At 25.6% G+C, this 17,934-nt stretch overlaps 1 protein-coding gene across 1 annotated transcript in view; it reads right to left on the reverse strand.

Moving 5' to 3' along the window:
* LOC107455815 (uncharacterized) overlaps positions 1-15,615 on the reverse strand; it is a 417,369-nt gene extending 401,754 nt beyond the window's left edge. The window contains exon 1 of the mRNA XM_016073529.4: positions 15,088-15,615. Within this exon, the coding sequence (XP_015929015.2) occupies positions 15,088-15,191 (104 nt within the window). The 5' untranslated portion in view covers positions 15,192-15,615. The remainder of the gene's footprint in view (positions 1-15,087) is intronic.
* Between the last annotated feature and the right edge of the window lie 2,319 nt (positions 15,616-17,934).

The following is a 17,934-nucleotide window of genomic DNA, read 5'->3' on the forward strand; positions in this document are numbered from 1 at the left end:
TTTCATAAAAATATTTTTTTAAGTATACCTTAATTTAAAAGCTCTTTAATGCAGATGATTTAAACATTTCGTTTGCAAATAACTGGGAGAAAAAAATTCTGTCGAAATTTCCTTTCTATGATGACATTTATGGTAAAAAAAATTATAATTCTGGTTAATAAAACCAAATGCGGTATTTAAACCATTGATTTGTTAATTTTTCCATTCATATGGTAACGATTTACCGGAAAGTCTGGTTTTCAAAATTATATTTCTTATTAACACAGACTTAGTAAAAAATACAAAACTGAAAAGTAAATTTGAAAGAATAAAAGAAACAATGAAAAATGAAAATTATGAAAAAATACGACAACTGAATCTGACGTCTTCAGGGGGTGCATTTTACATAAGTGCTTTGGTAACGTATGCGTTCTGCATTAATGTATCATGATAAAATTTCCAAATCTTATCACATTTACCAAATTTTATCGCATATTATACAACTATATTTAATTATAAATTTTACCAAAAGCACTTTTGTAAAATTTACCGAGTTTTTTGGTTTTTGCATAGAGCTAGAAACAAGGAAAATTTTATATAATCTGGTAATTCTGCCCATACTTTTTCCTCAGTGATGAAAATCAACCTCATGTATTTAATTTTCAAAGTAAACATTATTAAAATTAATAGTTCGAACTTAATTGCTTTAACAAAGTATTCAAGATGTTAAACAAAAAATCATAAAAGTAAGCTTTTAAAAAAATGTTTTTTTTAAGTATGAATTATTTAAAAAACAGATTTTAAAAATAACTTATGAAGATTTTTAATTAAACATATATCTCGCAGCTGATTACAAGTTAAAGAATTTTTTCCTCAGAGGTGCGCGACTTTTTTTCCTTCTGCTATTAAATTTAAAAATTCCATTATTTTTTTTATTACTTATTTTTAACCACAATCGTAATCATAAAAAATAATAAGACTAATGTATATTTTAATAAATATTTTCGTAATATTGCAAAGCAGTCAATAGGATTTATTAATTATAACGAAACATTCTTTAATTTTTTACTTTCTTTTTCCATTATTACTAACTATACGCGCAAATAAATCAGGTTTAATAAATAAATGTTATGGCAGGTTTTATATTATCGTATCCTTATAAATTTACTAGACAGTAAATTTTTTAAAAAAAACTATCTTTTTCCATGGTTGAAACAATTGCTTTGATCTTTAAAAGGTGTAGATATATAAAGAGATAAAAATTAAAAGAACTGTAGATCTTTTAAAAAATTTCAAAAGTTTTGACATAGTATTTTGCGTCCTACATTCATGATTTTAAATTGTTCTCAGCTCAGCACTGTGAAAAATTCCAGATCAAATTACGGTATAAAGTACCCGCACTTTGAGTGCAATACCGGTAGAATCCATTTTTACCTTTAAATATTATATCGTTATTTTGACAGCGATGTTCATTAAAGTGATTCAGTGACTTTACAATAAATATTAATGTTAAAATTGCGGTATATCAGATTATTTGTTCTGTAACATGTTCCGATTTAAATGTATTTTGCGGTAAAAAGTACCGGCACCCTGAGTGCCAGTGATTTTCATCCGAAATTTTTCACAGTATAATTAAAAAAATTATATTTTTATTTCATACTTATTAAAATTATTAATATGAAGAAGTATTTAGAATTCTTATTAATCCTATTTCTAACAAATTCTATAAGTGCATTTTTAAAAATAATTTTCTCATTAAAAAGTATGAAACAGATTAAAAAAGCAATTTCGAAATCACACATTCTCTAAGGCTTTTACTTTTCTAAAATGGTGTCTCTCACGAAACCATTCTTAAATAGTAAAAAAATTAATTTAAAAAAATCTTTTTTTTCAGCAACTCATCACCAATTCTTCCAATATTGCAATACAAGATAAAACAACAAAATTAATCAAAATTATAAGAAAACTGAACCTTGTTTTTAAGATCATAGGGTTTTCTTTGAAACATTATTTTTATTCAATTTACTAGAAGATTTATCTATTTTCATATTACAATCAACTTTTTACTCATACTAAATAAACAAAAAAGAACAAAGAAAAATGTTGCGTGAAAAATATAGATAAATCGTTTTCGATATTTACCGCAAACATTTTGCTCTAATTTTTCTCCCTTCACAAGTCCAATGCGCGCAGCACGCACTTCATACTTGGGTATTTCATCCCATATTTCTTTAAGAATGTTCTGAAATGTTGCAGAATAATTATCTCGTATCTTGATAAAGCTAACAATTAATTCTACACGAAATAAGCTAGCGGTTTTATGTCGGGGACCATTGAAGCCGTTTAACTTCGTTATAAGCATCTCAGTTTTGCATTATTTCGGTTGATAGCCTTATTTCCTTTTGTTGGCATCAGTAACAGTCCTTTTCAAATAGTGTTTCAACTCGACTGCAAGTTCTGAAAAGTTATCAGAAACACTTTTGATTCGATCCTTTTACAGAGTTGTGTTATTTTTTTTAAAAGAAAAGATGTTTAATCTGTAGAGTGGAACGTTTTAAAAGTAGTTAAAAATTCTATTTACTATGAACAGTCACAGTTTTATATAAAAATCCATCTTACACGGATTAAAACAGTAAGTAACTAATACAATTACTGTATTGTATGGTAGTAACATTTCCATTACGGAGAAAAAAGCATAATTCATGCTTAACTAAAATGAAATTTGAGGTATTTAAACCATTCATTTGTAATTTTTCCGTTCCTATGGCAGCGGCTTACTGGAAATTCTAGTTTTCAAAGTTATTGTTCTCATTACAATACATTTAGTAAAAAATACAAAACTAAAATGTAAATTTTACCGAATAGATTATTTTTATGTATCTCTAAGATATCATGATAAAATTACCAAATTTTGTCACAGAATATAAAATCAAATTTTGTATTTAATTTTACCAAAATCATTGCCAAAGCTCTTCGGTAAAAACTACCGAGCTTTTCTATGTCCGCATAGATCCAGAAATATGGTAAATCTTTCCATATTCTAGTAATTTTTACCATGCTTTTTTCTTAGTGTTCATTAAACTTCATTTTTTTAAAAAAAAATATGCATATTGTTTTTCATTCTGATTGGTTGTTCATTTTAAATTATTGCAATTCACATGATATAGCATTATATATATGGTTGAAAGTTAAAAGATAACAATTTCTGAATTCTAAAATGATAATAAAAATAATAATAGTTAAAATGTATTAATAATGTGTTGCAGTTTAAGACACAAGTCAGTAGTTTACTTATTTAATAGCATATTTACTTATCTTATTTTTTACTTTTTTATGTTTTAATTGAAGTACATTTAAGAATATTTGCTTCAAATACTTTATAATCTTTAATATCTAAATTAATTTTAAAAAAAAGTTGTTCAAGATTTTGACTTTTTGTGTTTTTGTATTAAGTAAATTTATTTTATATTGTATTTTCGTAGTCTCCTCTCTTTCTTCTTTTGTCACCTCCTCTCCTTGTCTCCAATATTTTGCCTCCTATGCTTATCCTTTTTAATAAACAAAAATAAATATCTTTATCTCAAATTTCACATTTGAATATTTTACTATTTTATAATCTCACTTTTGCGCAATGTTTTCCTGAAAATATTCTCAAATGTCTAATATAATTCTCTAAAGTAGAGATTTCAACAAAATTCTTCAAAGTATGTTTTTATTGAGTAATCTTGCCTTGCAACGTTACATACTTTCACTTTAAAGCTTGATAAAATATGATATTTTAACTTATTTACTGGCATAAAATACATTTTCATGAAAACATGTTTCGTATTTTATAAAATTCCGTGCATTTCAAATCTATATCTAAAATACCATATGCATAAAAGTTGCTCTTCCTAGGTTTCCAAAAACAATCAGCTAAAAGACTGCTATAAAATAAAAACTGCCTAAACTTGAAATTGTGAGACTAAACAAACAAAAATTCAGTCAATATCAATGATGAAATTATACTCAATGTTTCTGTTTATTTAAGTACAAAGAAGTATTTTTTGTTGATTAATGTATAAAATAATTTTAAATCAAGTACTAGCATACTTTTCGACAAAATAAAATTGGGACAAGTTTTTGATATGAGAAAAATTCTCAGTGCATTAAGCCTAAAATATTCAATCTTTCGGTTTATAAGTACTACAGAAACATGTTTTTCAATTAAATAGTATATTTTTGTAAATTTATACCATTAAGAAAACCAGCTGAACAAGAATAAGGGGAAAACAACAATATTATAATAGTATTCAATTTTTTTGTTTATTTACATACAGAGGAACATTTTTATGTACTGTTTGAGAAATAAAGAATAAAGTTACTATTGACTCATATCTTCAGGTAGAATAACCAAGTATGTTTTGTTTCAGATAAAAAGAAATATTTCAGTGATTTATGCTTAAAATTATATTTTTTAAATGTAAAAGAGGTTAATGAGAGTATTTTTTTAATTTAAATGATGTTTTTGCGTGCATTTCTAATAATAAGGAAACCAGTCAACAAAAAGGATAAACGGTATAATGACAATACTATAATAGTATTCAATTTCCTTGTTTATTTACAAAAAGAGAAACATTTTTCTTTACTGATTGAGAAATAAAGAAGTTAAAAGCATACTAACTCATACCTCTCATGTAAAGTAAAAGATGCATTTTATATTTGATAAATGGAAATTCACTGTCAATTATGCCTAAATAATTATTTTTTTAAATATTTAAGATGTTAATGAAAATGTTTTTTTAATTTAAATAATATATTTTTTTGCCTATTTTGAATTTTTTTTTCAATAAAGAACCAGACAACAATAAAAATACTAGGACAATAACAATTATATAATAGCATTCACTTTTCCTGCTTATTTACATACAAGCAAATATTTTTTTCTTTACTGATTAAGAAATAAAAACAGTTAAAGCAATTACTAACTATATCTTCCGGTTAAATAAAACCTTATTTTGTTTTTGAAGGATGAAAAAATAATTTATTGCCAAAAAATCCTTTTTGACTTATTCAAGATGTAAGATTTTTTGAATTTAAATTACATATTTCTGCACATTTTAATCCATAAGAAAAGCAGCTAACAATAAAAATAAAAGGCAATAATAGTAAAATTATATTTTCTTGTTTATTTACGAACTGAGAAGCATTTTTTTTACTATTTAAGAAATAAAACAAACTTACTTTTTCATACCTTCCGATGTAATAAAACTTATGTGTTTTACTTTTGGTATAAGAAAAGTTCTTATAAAAAAATTAAAATAATAAATTAATTAAATAATATTAAAATAATTAATATAATTATTAATATTAAAATAATAATCAAAAATAATAAAATAATGAATTAAAAATAATATTTTTGATATGTCCAAAATATTTAATTTCTTATTACTTGTAGTTCAAGAAAAAGTTAAAAATACAAGTAAGTTTTTGCATATTTTATAATAGAAAACAAACGGTAGGGTTTCGAGATTTTCACATCCATATAGTGAATATGGGAATGAGTTTCCCTCAAAAAATCTTCCATAATCGTTTGTTCTAATGCTTAATTAAGTGTTTCCTTGTCTTCTTGAGTCGATTAGAAATTACAAGGGATACGTAGTTGAACATTGGTACAAGTGCAAAACCAATTTGTAACAGCAATTCATTACCGAAAAATTCATCTCATTTAATAAATATGAGTTCTAATTAGCCTGGGATTCCAGTAAGGATAAGAAACTATAACTTTTTTTCAATAATTCTAGATAGAGTGAATTAAATTTTTACCTGACGTATTTAACCTTTAAAAGCTTTTATAATGTTTTGAAAGCATATTTATATAATTTAATAACAAAATATAACGGAACTATATGCAGTGTTGGATGATTACTTAAATCTTATACCGCAATGAACTTTTCTTAACTTGCAACGGAGTATAATTTAGTTAAAACTCTTTTAACAATCTATTTGCTCATTAAACATCGGATATATTTGCTTTAAAAGGTCATATATTTCTTTAATTTCATTGGTTGAATTTTATCCTTTAGAAATAAGTGGCTTCAAAAGTTAAATAATATATGATTCATACGAGTTGCGTAAGTTTGGTAAAAACGTAAGCTGTTCAGTTTTGGTATTTAACAAGTTTATTTGCTAATCATTTCGTTCAGTTTCAGTTGTGTATTTTACTGCTGCTTTTACAAGTTGCTTTTGTCAATAAATAATTAAATTCTTAAAAAAACGTAAAACAATGAATGAATAATTATTTTCTTAAAATATTTACTTAAGAACGAACAAATAATTTTAAAGTAAACGAAAAGGAATAATCCCTTTAAATTTAAAATGATAAAGGAATTAAGCTGCATGATGTTATATTTTGTTTTGATATTTAGTTAGGGATTTATTTTTTATCATGATTTTTTTATATAATTTACATGCAAATAATGAAACAATAAACATTTATAAAAATCAATTGAACTTTTTTTACATTGAGACTGTATTTATATTAAAATAAAAATAAGCAAAAGTTAAGAGTATAACTAAGAATAAAATAAAGATAAACAAAATATATTATTATAAATGCTCATTTTTAATTTTGTTGCAAATTATAAGAATAAACTATTACGATTAAAAAATGCGCAGTCGAAAATAAAAAGAAAATATACCAAAAATATATTTCAGTTATTTTTTAAACTATTCAACAAGACATGAAAATAATGATTATTTTTTAAATTAAACGTCTTTTTAAACAAATATTAATATTCAAATTGTATTAACTATTTGTTTTATTTCAAATAAGTCTGATAAAAATTATTCGTCCTTAATGAGCAAAAATTGATATAAAATAATTTCAATTCATAAAAATGTATGTTTTATCTGTTTTCTAAAATTTCTATAAGGCTAAATTTATTTCAGAAAATTCCAATTCCTTTTTTAGGTGTGTACACTTTCTTAGGCAAGAATGTTATAATTAATTGTTTCCGTTAGTTGTTTCAGTCACAGTTCCCACAATCCAGTACAATTTTTTTTTAAAAATACACTTTCTACTTAGGTGCATCACACGGAGGAAAAAAACTCACGCTTCATCATCATACGCTTCAGGTAAAAAACAATTACTTCTGGTGATATAACCAAAATGTAGGGTATTTTAAACACTCGTTTGGTAATTTTTCAATTCTTATGTTTACCAAAAATTCTGGTTTTCAAAAATATAGTTCTTGTTACCACACATCTAGAAAAACACACAAGGCTGAAGAGTAAATTAAACCAAATAAATGGTTTTAAGCCATATTTTAAATTACCAAATTACCAAATTTCGGCACATTTACCAAATTATATCACATATTATAAAGCCATATTTCAATGAAAATGTTATCAAAACCAATACTAAACCCTCGGAGTAATACCTCCCACGGAGCTAGAAAAACAGTAAATTTAACCATATATTAGTAGTTTCAACCAAATTTTTTTTAAGTATACTTCACTAAGTTTAGAACTTTAATTTCGGGAATTCATAATTCCTTCCCTGAGAAGCGCATTGCTTGAGTTAAATCGATTACATTACCTGATTCAAATCGACAGGTCACGATTTCACCCTTGATTTGAATCCAGTTTCTGATCTGGGTGAAATTAATCATTGTATTTTAGTCACTTAAATAAATTGAGAGGAATTTTTCTCAAACTTTAAGACTCTAACTTCAAGCAATTACTTCAGTGACTTGATTTTGTTGATCATTCTAGAGTTAAATTGATTATTCAAATCAGCAAACTAATAAGTCAGTATCTAACTCTACTGCACAGCTCCCAAAAAGTAGGGAACATTTGAATTACTTTTGATGTCCGGATTATCATGAAGAAAAGTATAAAATATTGTTTGAAGACTAGATCCAAGTTATGATATTTTCTTAATGCAGCCCTCAACCCTCGAAACGTGGGGATAAACAAAATCTGAATGATGTGTTATACTCAAATAATTAATATTATACTCAATATTATACTTAATATTATACTCAAAGTCATCAAAAATATGAATCCCCTGTTGTTCAATCTATTTTTCGTTTTGTGCATTCTTTAGTCCTATCTCTATGAAAATACTTAAGCAAAACAAAACCCTTTTCCCAAAATTATAAAAAAATTAAAAACAATAAATTTAATAAATAATAATGAAATAAACATGCAATAAGCTATGTTTCCTTTCAAAAAATAATTTGCTTATGATTTTTTACTCTTTGTTAAACATAAATATAATTTGTTAAACATATATAAAATTTTTATTATAAAATATATTTTTAAATCTTCTGAAATATCGCAATTTTAAATAAGATCCAAAAGTTCTGCGAAATCTTTGAAGTAGTTTCTAAGAATATATTCAAAATAGTTGAACAATTAAATTTAAATGTTTCAAAAACTTATCGTAAGATTTCATTCATATTGTGAGTTTTGTCATCATTTATATCTGCAAGCTTTAAAATCATACAAGAGATGTGTTCAAACTGTTATTGAGAAATTTTCAATCAATATTTTTAAAAAAATACTAAGAGACTGATTAATAAATATAAAAAATAGTTTCATCCATGAAATTACTTTTGTATAAATGCGTTTTATAATTCTGTAATTTTTTTTTTGTATCGATAAAGTTTTTTAAACATATGACGAGTTAATAAAAAATAAAATAATGTTAAGGGGGTCAAACATTTTTCATTCTCCTAGATAAACTATTTCGAAAGCATCGTAAAGTTAGAAACTTATCTTTTTTCCCAAAATTTAAAGTTCAAAAATCTGAACTTTATTCAGAAAAAAGTAGATTCAGATTCCGTGCTAGACATAAAATATCGTAACGTAAAATATCGCCTGCCATAACGAATTTCTACCCCTACGCGATAGTGTACTATCTAGTACGCGATAGCATCTAGTAAGCGAAATCTAATAATTTAATCAAAAGCTATTCTAGTGCTCTTTTTTTAATCTATATTATATAAAACGCTAATACGTATGTATCAATAAAATCGATGATATTTCTTTTCTCGCGTTGGCAACAGTTTTCATTTTTAATTGATAGGCTTCGGCGCGCAAGAACACGTAGTGAGCATCATATGGCTAATCTATATTATATAAAACGCTAATACGTTTTAATTGATAGGCTTCGGCGCGCAAGAGCACGTAGTGAGCATCATATGTCTAATCGGGTGAATTCTCACCGAATTATCAAAAAAATTCTCACAAAATTATCTTCATCGAAGCCGATGCTTTACATCCGGCGTTCAGTACTATTTCATATTGTTTTACAACACGTGGCTTTAGCCCTCTGGTGGGAAAGACTTTAAAACAAAACTTACAGCAGTTACTTTTCTCAGCAACCGAAATTTAGAATAGTGTGATTAAGCAAAATACGTGAACTGTTTGCAATTTCAAATTAATATTGAAATGTACAGGTTTAGAATTTTCTACAGTGAAAAGTTTTTGGAACTTCAGTGTTCAAAAAAGTATACAAAAGCTAGACGTTAAGAACGTATCCAATGCGCGAGCAAAAGCGAGCATCGGATTGCGAAGCAATCCGAAATGAACTGCGAAAACAGTTCCGGGGGTTGGCGAGCACTAGCGAGCAGGAGGCGAAGCCTCCTAGTTTTATTTAAAACAACGTACATTGTTAGGGAGGGACATAAATTACCTAGCAATTTTAATTTTTTCACCTAATTTGTTTTGTATTTGTTTTATTTGTTTTGCGTTGAAATTTTTGATTTGTTTTGAGTTTATTGTTATAGCAAATGCTTTTAAAAATATTGGTTTTTGAAATGGGCTATGAAATATTTTACTGCTTTCATATTGACTTACTTGCAATATTTATCCTGTGCAATTTGCCATCTAAGGATATAAAAACAGAAGAGGTAGATAAATAAATGGAACAAAAAAGTAAATATTATAGTATCAATGTTAGAAAGACGGTTATTAATTTATCATTTTTCAGAGCACGTTTTAAAATGTAAAAATAAATTAAAAACTATAAATTTCAATCCAACATTTTCTTTTGCTTATTTCAATAAATAGTTCAAAGCAATTTTTAAATTAAGCTGTTATCAGTATTGTTACCGCGTAGATTAAGCTAACTGTTTTATCAATAATTCTATTGCTTCTTTAGAGTAGAGTCTAGGCTCATTGGTGCATTTACATACGCCTTAAAAAGAAATAAAAGGTTACGCGATTTAAAACACGAGAAACCATTTTAATTCAGTGTTTGCAAAGTAAGCAAATCTCTAAATTCCTCCCACTCTTTTGCGAGTAGATTCTTTCTTAAGTTCTAACAAAATTCATATTACAAACGGTATGCGAGGCAATTTTCGTTAGTCACTTTCATAAAGAAAAGTCTCAAATTATTTTATAACATTACTAACAATTAATAAATAGTATAGCTAGGCATAAGTTTATATTATTAAATTCAGAATTTAAAACACATAAAATCAATTTTCTAGATTTCAAAATTTTAGCTTAAATATTTTACAACAAGCTAAATATTTATATGAAATATTTATTACGTTACTAATATTGTGTTCACATAAATGCTACAAATATATTATGTTTGGATGAATATTACGCACTGTCAGTAGTTAGAATTGGAAATGGGATGGAATTGAAATTAGATATTTATTTCTCTGAAATTTTGTGAAATTTTTTTAATGTTAAAAAAAATGATGATAGTTTATAATTTAATTACATTTCAAGTATTTAAATATTATATAGAAATAGTTTACACATTTTATCTAAATAACGGCAAAATATTTTATTGATATTTGTTTAAATAACAGCAAATAAAGCAGTGGATGGATATGCCACATTTGTTTCATGCAATCATTGATAAATAAAAATAGCTGTGAAAAGTGGTGAAATTCCATCAATTTCAATCAGCATTTGAGAAAAATTAGAGCCGAAAAACTAGTGTGGCAGATTTAAGTTTTAAAATTAAAGTTGAAAATTTTTTATTTTTATAAAAAAAAATTTCTATTTCTCAAAAATTATTTTTGCGCAATAATAAAATTTTGCTTAAAACTCTTTAAATAAAACTTTTATTAAAATAAAATTAAAATTACCAATGACATAAATAAATCAGTAAAATAATGTAATACTTAAGAATTTGTTAAAAAATTTAAATTAGAAAAACCAATTTCACGATATATATTTTTTAATGAGCCCCCTTTGAAGAAGGCGTAAATTTTTTGCAATCGAAACGATAAGCAATTTTAAAATCTTAAAAAAGCATACTTTCTTCAAGGAAAAATTAAAAATATTTACAAAAAGATTTTGAAACTTGTGTAGTTTATTTAAATTTCTAGGTTGAAGTAAAAATTTAAAGCCTTTTTAAAGAGTTGAAAGTCTTAAAAGCTTCAATATTTTTTTTGGATTAAATTTTAATGAAATTTTAATATCCTGAACATGATTACATCTAAAATATTTCGCTTCAAATTGATATTGGTACTTTAAAAGACTTATATTTTTAAACAGAATAAAGGCACAAATTTTATGCAATAAAAACAATAAGCAGTCTCAGATTTAAAAAAGCATACCTTTTTTTAAAAAGGAAAGGAAAATAAGTATAAAAGATTTAAAAAGTTTAAAACTTGTGTAGTTTATTCCACGAATTCTATTTTTAAAAAAACTAAATTTTAAGGCCTTTTTAAAAATTTTAATGCTTTAAACATGCAAATATTTCTTTTGTTTAAACTTTAATGAAATTTCAATATCGTGAACTTGATTACATCTGAAAGATTTTTCTTCAAATTGGTGTTGGCACTTTAAAAGACTTACTTTCTCAAACAGAATTTTAAAAAAACTTGAAAAAAGAAAAGTTATTACAAAGGAATCTTTCGATGTAAAAAAAAAACAGCTGCCAGTGACAAGAAAAGAATCATTTTTGAGGGATTTTAAAATAATACTTTTGTTTTGTTTAAAGAATAAATTTTAAATAAAATATTTTAGACATTTTTACATAAGAAAACCAAAGCTTTATGTGTTTAATTATATTTTTTTTCAATTGATAAAAGACAACGTAGAAATTTGTTATTTTTAGACATTTTTAGCAGTATAATATCTTAAGTACAATAAGTTAAGCCTTAAGCAGCTATCATTGCCTCGTATGTCATAAGTTTTGTGATTAAATAACATAAAAAATTATTTTTTCTTAGATTTAATTTTAAATTACTACTCTATGGTAAGATTAGCGTTTTTTTATTTCTCTTTAGAGTCAAATTTAAAAGAAAAGAAGTTGCTCTAAAAATATTCCGTTTTTCAGTTTTACATGAAAAAAACTATTAATTTAATTAGAGAAACAAGAAATTTTAATGTTATTAGCAGCACAGTAAAATAAAACAAGCATCACCTAACAGATTTCATTAATATTGTAGAAAACGATAGTTACTAATCAAAATACTGAAATCAATGCTTAACTTGTAATCCAATCACCATTACCATATCGACAAATTTTTCCTTATTGTATTTAATATTTTTAAAAATCATTCAATTCAAATGCATTCCTTGTAGCATTCTTTTTTACATCATTGTTGCATATTATAACAAATCTATAAAAAGCAGGCTTAAATTCTATTTACAATTCTATTTTAATTACAGGATATGATTTTCAAAAATTAATAGTTTGAACTCAATGACCTACACTGCAATTATGTAAATTATAAACATTCATACATTTTTCGTAAAATAAAACTTTCTCTTTTAACTTTCTTTAACTGTGTTTTTCAAGACAATACCCAGTATTTTTTATTTATATATCAATATACAAATAAAATGTAAAAATATATATTTTGAATACCTTAAAGAATAAATTATAAAATTAACTTTTCTTTCAGTTTGTTATTTTTCGCAACATTTTCTCATTTTCTCAATTAAACGGTCAACTTTATGAAGCGTGTAAGCAAGAAAAACGTGTATTTCTGTGTAGTTTATGATAACTTTTACTAAACCACACTCTCATTTTCACTAGCATCATGATTTTTAATTTCGAAAATATTTATTTTAATTTTACTTATGCAGCACAGGACAGGTATTTTCATGCATATTTTAAAAATTATTAATGAAGTAAAAACATTAATTTAAATTTGTGTGAGAAAATTTAATTGGTGTGAATTTTGGGACAGAGCAATGCATTACTCTTAATTACACTAACTCACATTTATTTGCGGACCATTTGTTATTGAGATAAGCTTTTGAAATAAAAATAGCAAAACTTTAATTAAATTTTCAAATAACACGAGTTTCTAGATTGAAAAAAACGAAAATAACAGATTAACTCTTTTTCAAGTAAATAAATTGATGCGAACTGTTGATGTATTTTTTTAAATTTTATAGCAATTTCGAAAATTCGTTATTATTTATTTGATTTTCAATATAATATTTTTTACAGTAAAAAAAGGAAAGGAAAAAAATGGAAAAACTATTTAAATTGTTCCTCTTTCCTCTATGGTAAATTTTCTAAGATTTTATCATGTAATGTTTGTCCTTTAGTTCATCAATTTTCAATTCAATTTGAGTCCTAAAATTTCTCATATTTTATATTACAATTTACGATATGCATTTATTTTATTTTACTTAATATAGTTTAAATTAAACCAACCTGTCTCTTTTCATATCTCTTTACTTACTTTTTTTAATTCCAGTTGTTTAAAAACTGAAATTAACTGCATTTAGTTAACATGAAGGATTAATTCCCTTCTAAAAAGTACAATACCATTTAATTTTTCCCATGAAATTAGATGTAATTTTTATACTTTAATATATTTATTACAAAAATAACACACCAATTAAATTTCAGTAGCAAATAAGAAATGGTAATTATTATCTGAAAACAAATATGAAATTTTATGAATTTATTGCAAATATGAATTCAAATATGAAAATTTAGCAAAAGTTTTTTTTCTTCTCAAAATCAACTTATAAATAAATTTAATGATTGACTCAATAAACTTTAATTTTACGCATTGAATAAAAAGTAATTTTCATTATTTTAAAAAACAAATATTTAAGACTTCTTAAGAGTTTAGCATTATAAAAGAATTCTAATGAAGAAGTCCAAAGTAAACCCTCTTACGCATCTACTTAAAAGTGTATTCAGTAAATATTTGATCAAAATTAACTTTAATCCAATATTTAATAGCAATTCCTTTTAACCTCATTTTACAGATATAAATTACAGTACTTGATGAAAAAAGATTACAAATGACATTTCAGAACTTTAGTTTAAGAACCTGTAACATTTAACCTATGTATAAAACTAATATTTATTTCATGCGACTAAGATAATATTTGTTTAGACGAAAGGTTTTTGCTAAAGCTTTTTTTTAAAGATAATGCTCTTAATTTTACAAAAATGTAACATAAAACCATAAAGATCGTAAGTCTATCAAATATTATACAGAGATGTAATATTTCCAAGCATCTGCAATTTTAGTATAATGTAATTAAATTTAAACTACTAGGCATTGTTATATATAATTAATATATTTCAGTTATAGTTATTGTAGTTAAATTATAGTGCTTATATTTAGTTAACTTTCTTAGCGAAAAGTTTTACACAAAACATTGCAAAAAAGTTTTTCGGTTAAGAAAAAACTTTAACATTTAACTCAAGTATAAAACTATTTTTTATTCCGTATTACTAAGACATTATTTATGTAGAAAATGGCTCTCTGTTTAAGAGTGTTTTTTTCTGAAGATAATGTTCTTATTTTTACTACAATATCACTTCGAATCATAAAGCTCTTAATTCTACGCAGTAAAAAATTCCGAATAAAATCCATTCTTACAGTAAAATTTAACGGAAGAAAATATTTTAAACACCGTAATTTTTACAGCAATATTTATTGTAAAATCACTGTAGTTAATTAATTACTCTTGTAAAAAATATGACATAAATTTTTACATTAAAAATGGATTTAACAGTAAAGTTAATTTTACGGATGATGCACCCGGGGTGCCGGTACTTTTTACGTAATCCGGGATTTTTTACAGCGTAGCGTAATATTATACGAAGATAGAATATTTCTAATCATCTACTATCTAATATAGTTTAATATAATTAAATTTAAAGCTTACTTCATATAATATATCCTTCCTTCTTCATTTATATGTGAAGTCCATCCTTTTCTAAGTTTTTTGTTTAATTCCGAAAGGTACTCGTCTATTTCAGATGGATTCATTTTTTAATCGAAAATAATATTCCAGTAAAAGTTAAAAAAGCCAAATTATTCACAAATGTGAAAATCCATGAATCACACAACACAAAATAAAATATGATCGCTGAATAAACAGTAGTTCACCGAACCGCCCGAAAACTCCACGTGCTAAGCGGCAAAGCAAGAAATACACACACGCCAATTAGATGTTTCCCTTAATAAAAAAAGAACAATATTTCACACTCTGCTATATTCCAGTTTCCATTAAAAGTTTCATTGGCATTTTTATTATGTTCCATTTTAATTCACAAACTAGGTTAGAATTATTCGATTTTTCGAAATGGAATATTTTGTTGAGCGATGAGCTATTGATCCGGAGACAGAGCAAGCAGCAAGTTTTTCCTTACTACAATTTTGACTCCAAAACCGATCGCAACTCACACTCTCTGGCTCCCTGTTTTCAACATTGGGGTTGCATTTGAGGCTTTTCGTCGCCAACTGGTCAGACATGAGTGATGATTTATCGCCATTTCTCACCCTTCGTTGAAGACGTTTTCCCTGCAATTGCACACGCTGAAATGAATCTTCACTTTTCGTCGAAGTAAATAAACTAAATGGCGTGTAACTTAATTAAGTGATTGGGATATTATTCTTAAGTGGTGTTAGTTACATTAACTTCACGAGTGATTTTAAGGTTTTTGAAGGCATTTATAGAAATGCTATTAATGTACGATTTTTCTTTAAAATTTAAATATAAGAAAACTATGTTATTAAGAAACATTTGTTAGAAATTTGTTTTAAGTTATAAATGTATTTTTTTCAGCATTTTTTTATAATTGGCATTAAGCTTTTCAAAAAAATAGAAATTGCTAGATGAAATGAATATTAATTATAGAACAATTCGAAAATACCCATGGAAGAAAACGGGTTTTCTAAATTAAAATAAATTATCAATAAAAAATGTATCATTACTTACCTTAGCACTAGATTGCCTAATGAAGCCATTTTGACAGTTTTTAATTTCAATTAGAAAAACAATGATGTATATAATGACACAATTTCTTAGAATTTTGTATAACATATAATTTTTTTATTATTAATATTTACTAATAACTTATTATATAAATGTAAATAATGTAAAAAATATTGGGAAAAATATACTTGAGGGTGCCCCTCGGCGAAATTGGCGACTTATGTGTGGCGCCATACTTGTTTGCCCGGAGCACCGTGGTAACCCACAAACAGGACATTTATATCTATTACTAATTAAACCTTCATTCATACACCAGTCAATCACCGTTTTTTTGCATTATTATTAATATCGTACAGAAACTTAATATTTATCTTATTGACAGTATTCATTTTTCGTACCAGAAGCAGAAATAACCTTACCAGCCGGTATTCAAAGTAGAGCTAACGGATCTCAGAAATTGCATTTAAAAATTCATTTAAAAACAATGCTAAATTCTAAACTAATCAGAATCACGATTAAAATCTAAACTAATCAGAATCACGATTGGTTTTCAACATCACCCAGCTTGGCGATCAATCGCGTTCACAACTTGGCGGGGGCACCCTCAAGTATAGTCTACCCAAAATATTAAAAAATAATTTTAAGCAAATTTCTTTACACATTATTTATTCTTTTACAATCCAGTCATTTTGACTGCTTTGGGGCAATATAGGTAATATATACTAAGTTTCTAGTGTTAATCAAATTACAATTAATTCAAATAATTTTTTAAAAAACAAGTCTTTTTTAATTATTTAGATTAAAAATAATTTAGGAAATATCATTATGATTAATCATACTGGGGAACAAATTTTTATTGCATACTAGCCGCCTAAGGCGGCCAGCTGTCCGCCACGCTAAATACTTCTTGGGCTCTAGAATTGCTTGTCGAAACTCGGTCATGTTCCATCCTTCTTTGACGTTCCACAGACGTTTCTTGGGCCCTTCTTCTTCTTTGAGAATCTCTTAATATCTTTTTCTTTGACAAAATACAAAGTTTTTTTGGAAGGCGGTTCTGCCATGTCAGTAATCGGGTTTTTAAGAAGTTAACGAATACTTTAGAACAACAATTACTATGAAAGCAACTCATGAAACTTCAATATTAAAATTTAAGTGCTTAATTGCAAACTGAAACTTTCTGAAACTAATTACATTTAATAAAAACTGTTAAAATAAAGAATAGAAAAACCAAAGAGATCCAAGGTAAGTGTGATCGTTCCTTCAAAGACAATTAAATTCCTATTTTATATATTATATAGCTACAACGCTTAAGAAAAAAAAACTAAAATGCTAAATACATGAAAAGAACACGAAAACGAATTAATTTTTATGGTATTAATTTCTATTTCTATATCGCTACAAAAATTATCGTCTTCGCTAAAGAAAAAAAATAGAGCGTGGAAAGAAGAAGAAAAACTTATTATAACAATTATGAACAGCGACAAATATATCAAACCGAACCGTTCTATTTACGTATCGAATATGCTGCCACATTTTTAATACAAAAGTTAAACTTTTCTCCACTTTGATAAATGTAAACTAATGCGAACCTCACAATTAAATTATTAATTCCTTCGTATATTATTGGTTTAAGTTGTCGAAAATTAATATTTTAATTGTGAGGTTCGCATTAGCATACATTTATAAGAGTGGAGAAAAATATATGCATTTTTTAATAGTTTTTTGAATATGGCTTATTGAAGACGAAAAAGCATAGATTTTCTTACAAAATGACTGATAACTAAAAAACTAATC

Source organism: Parasteatoda tepidariorum, chromosome 3 (genome assembly GCF_982258835.1).
Source record: "Parasteatoda tepidariorum strain Cologne lab strain chromosome 3, Ptep-v5.0, whole genome shotgun sequence".
Classification (NCBI taxonomy): domain Eukaryota; kingdom Metazoa; phylum Arthropoda; class Arachnida; order Araneae; family Theridiidae; genus Parasteatoda; species Parasteatoda tepidariorum.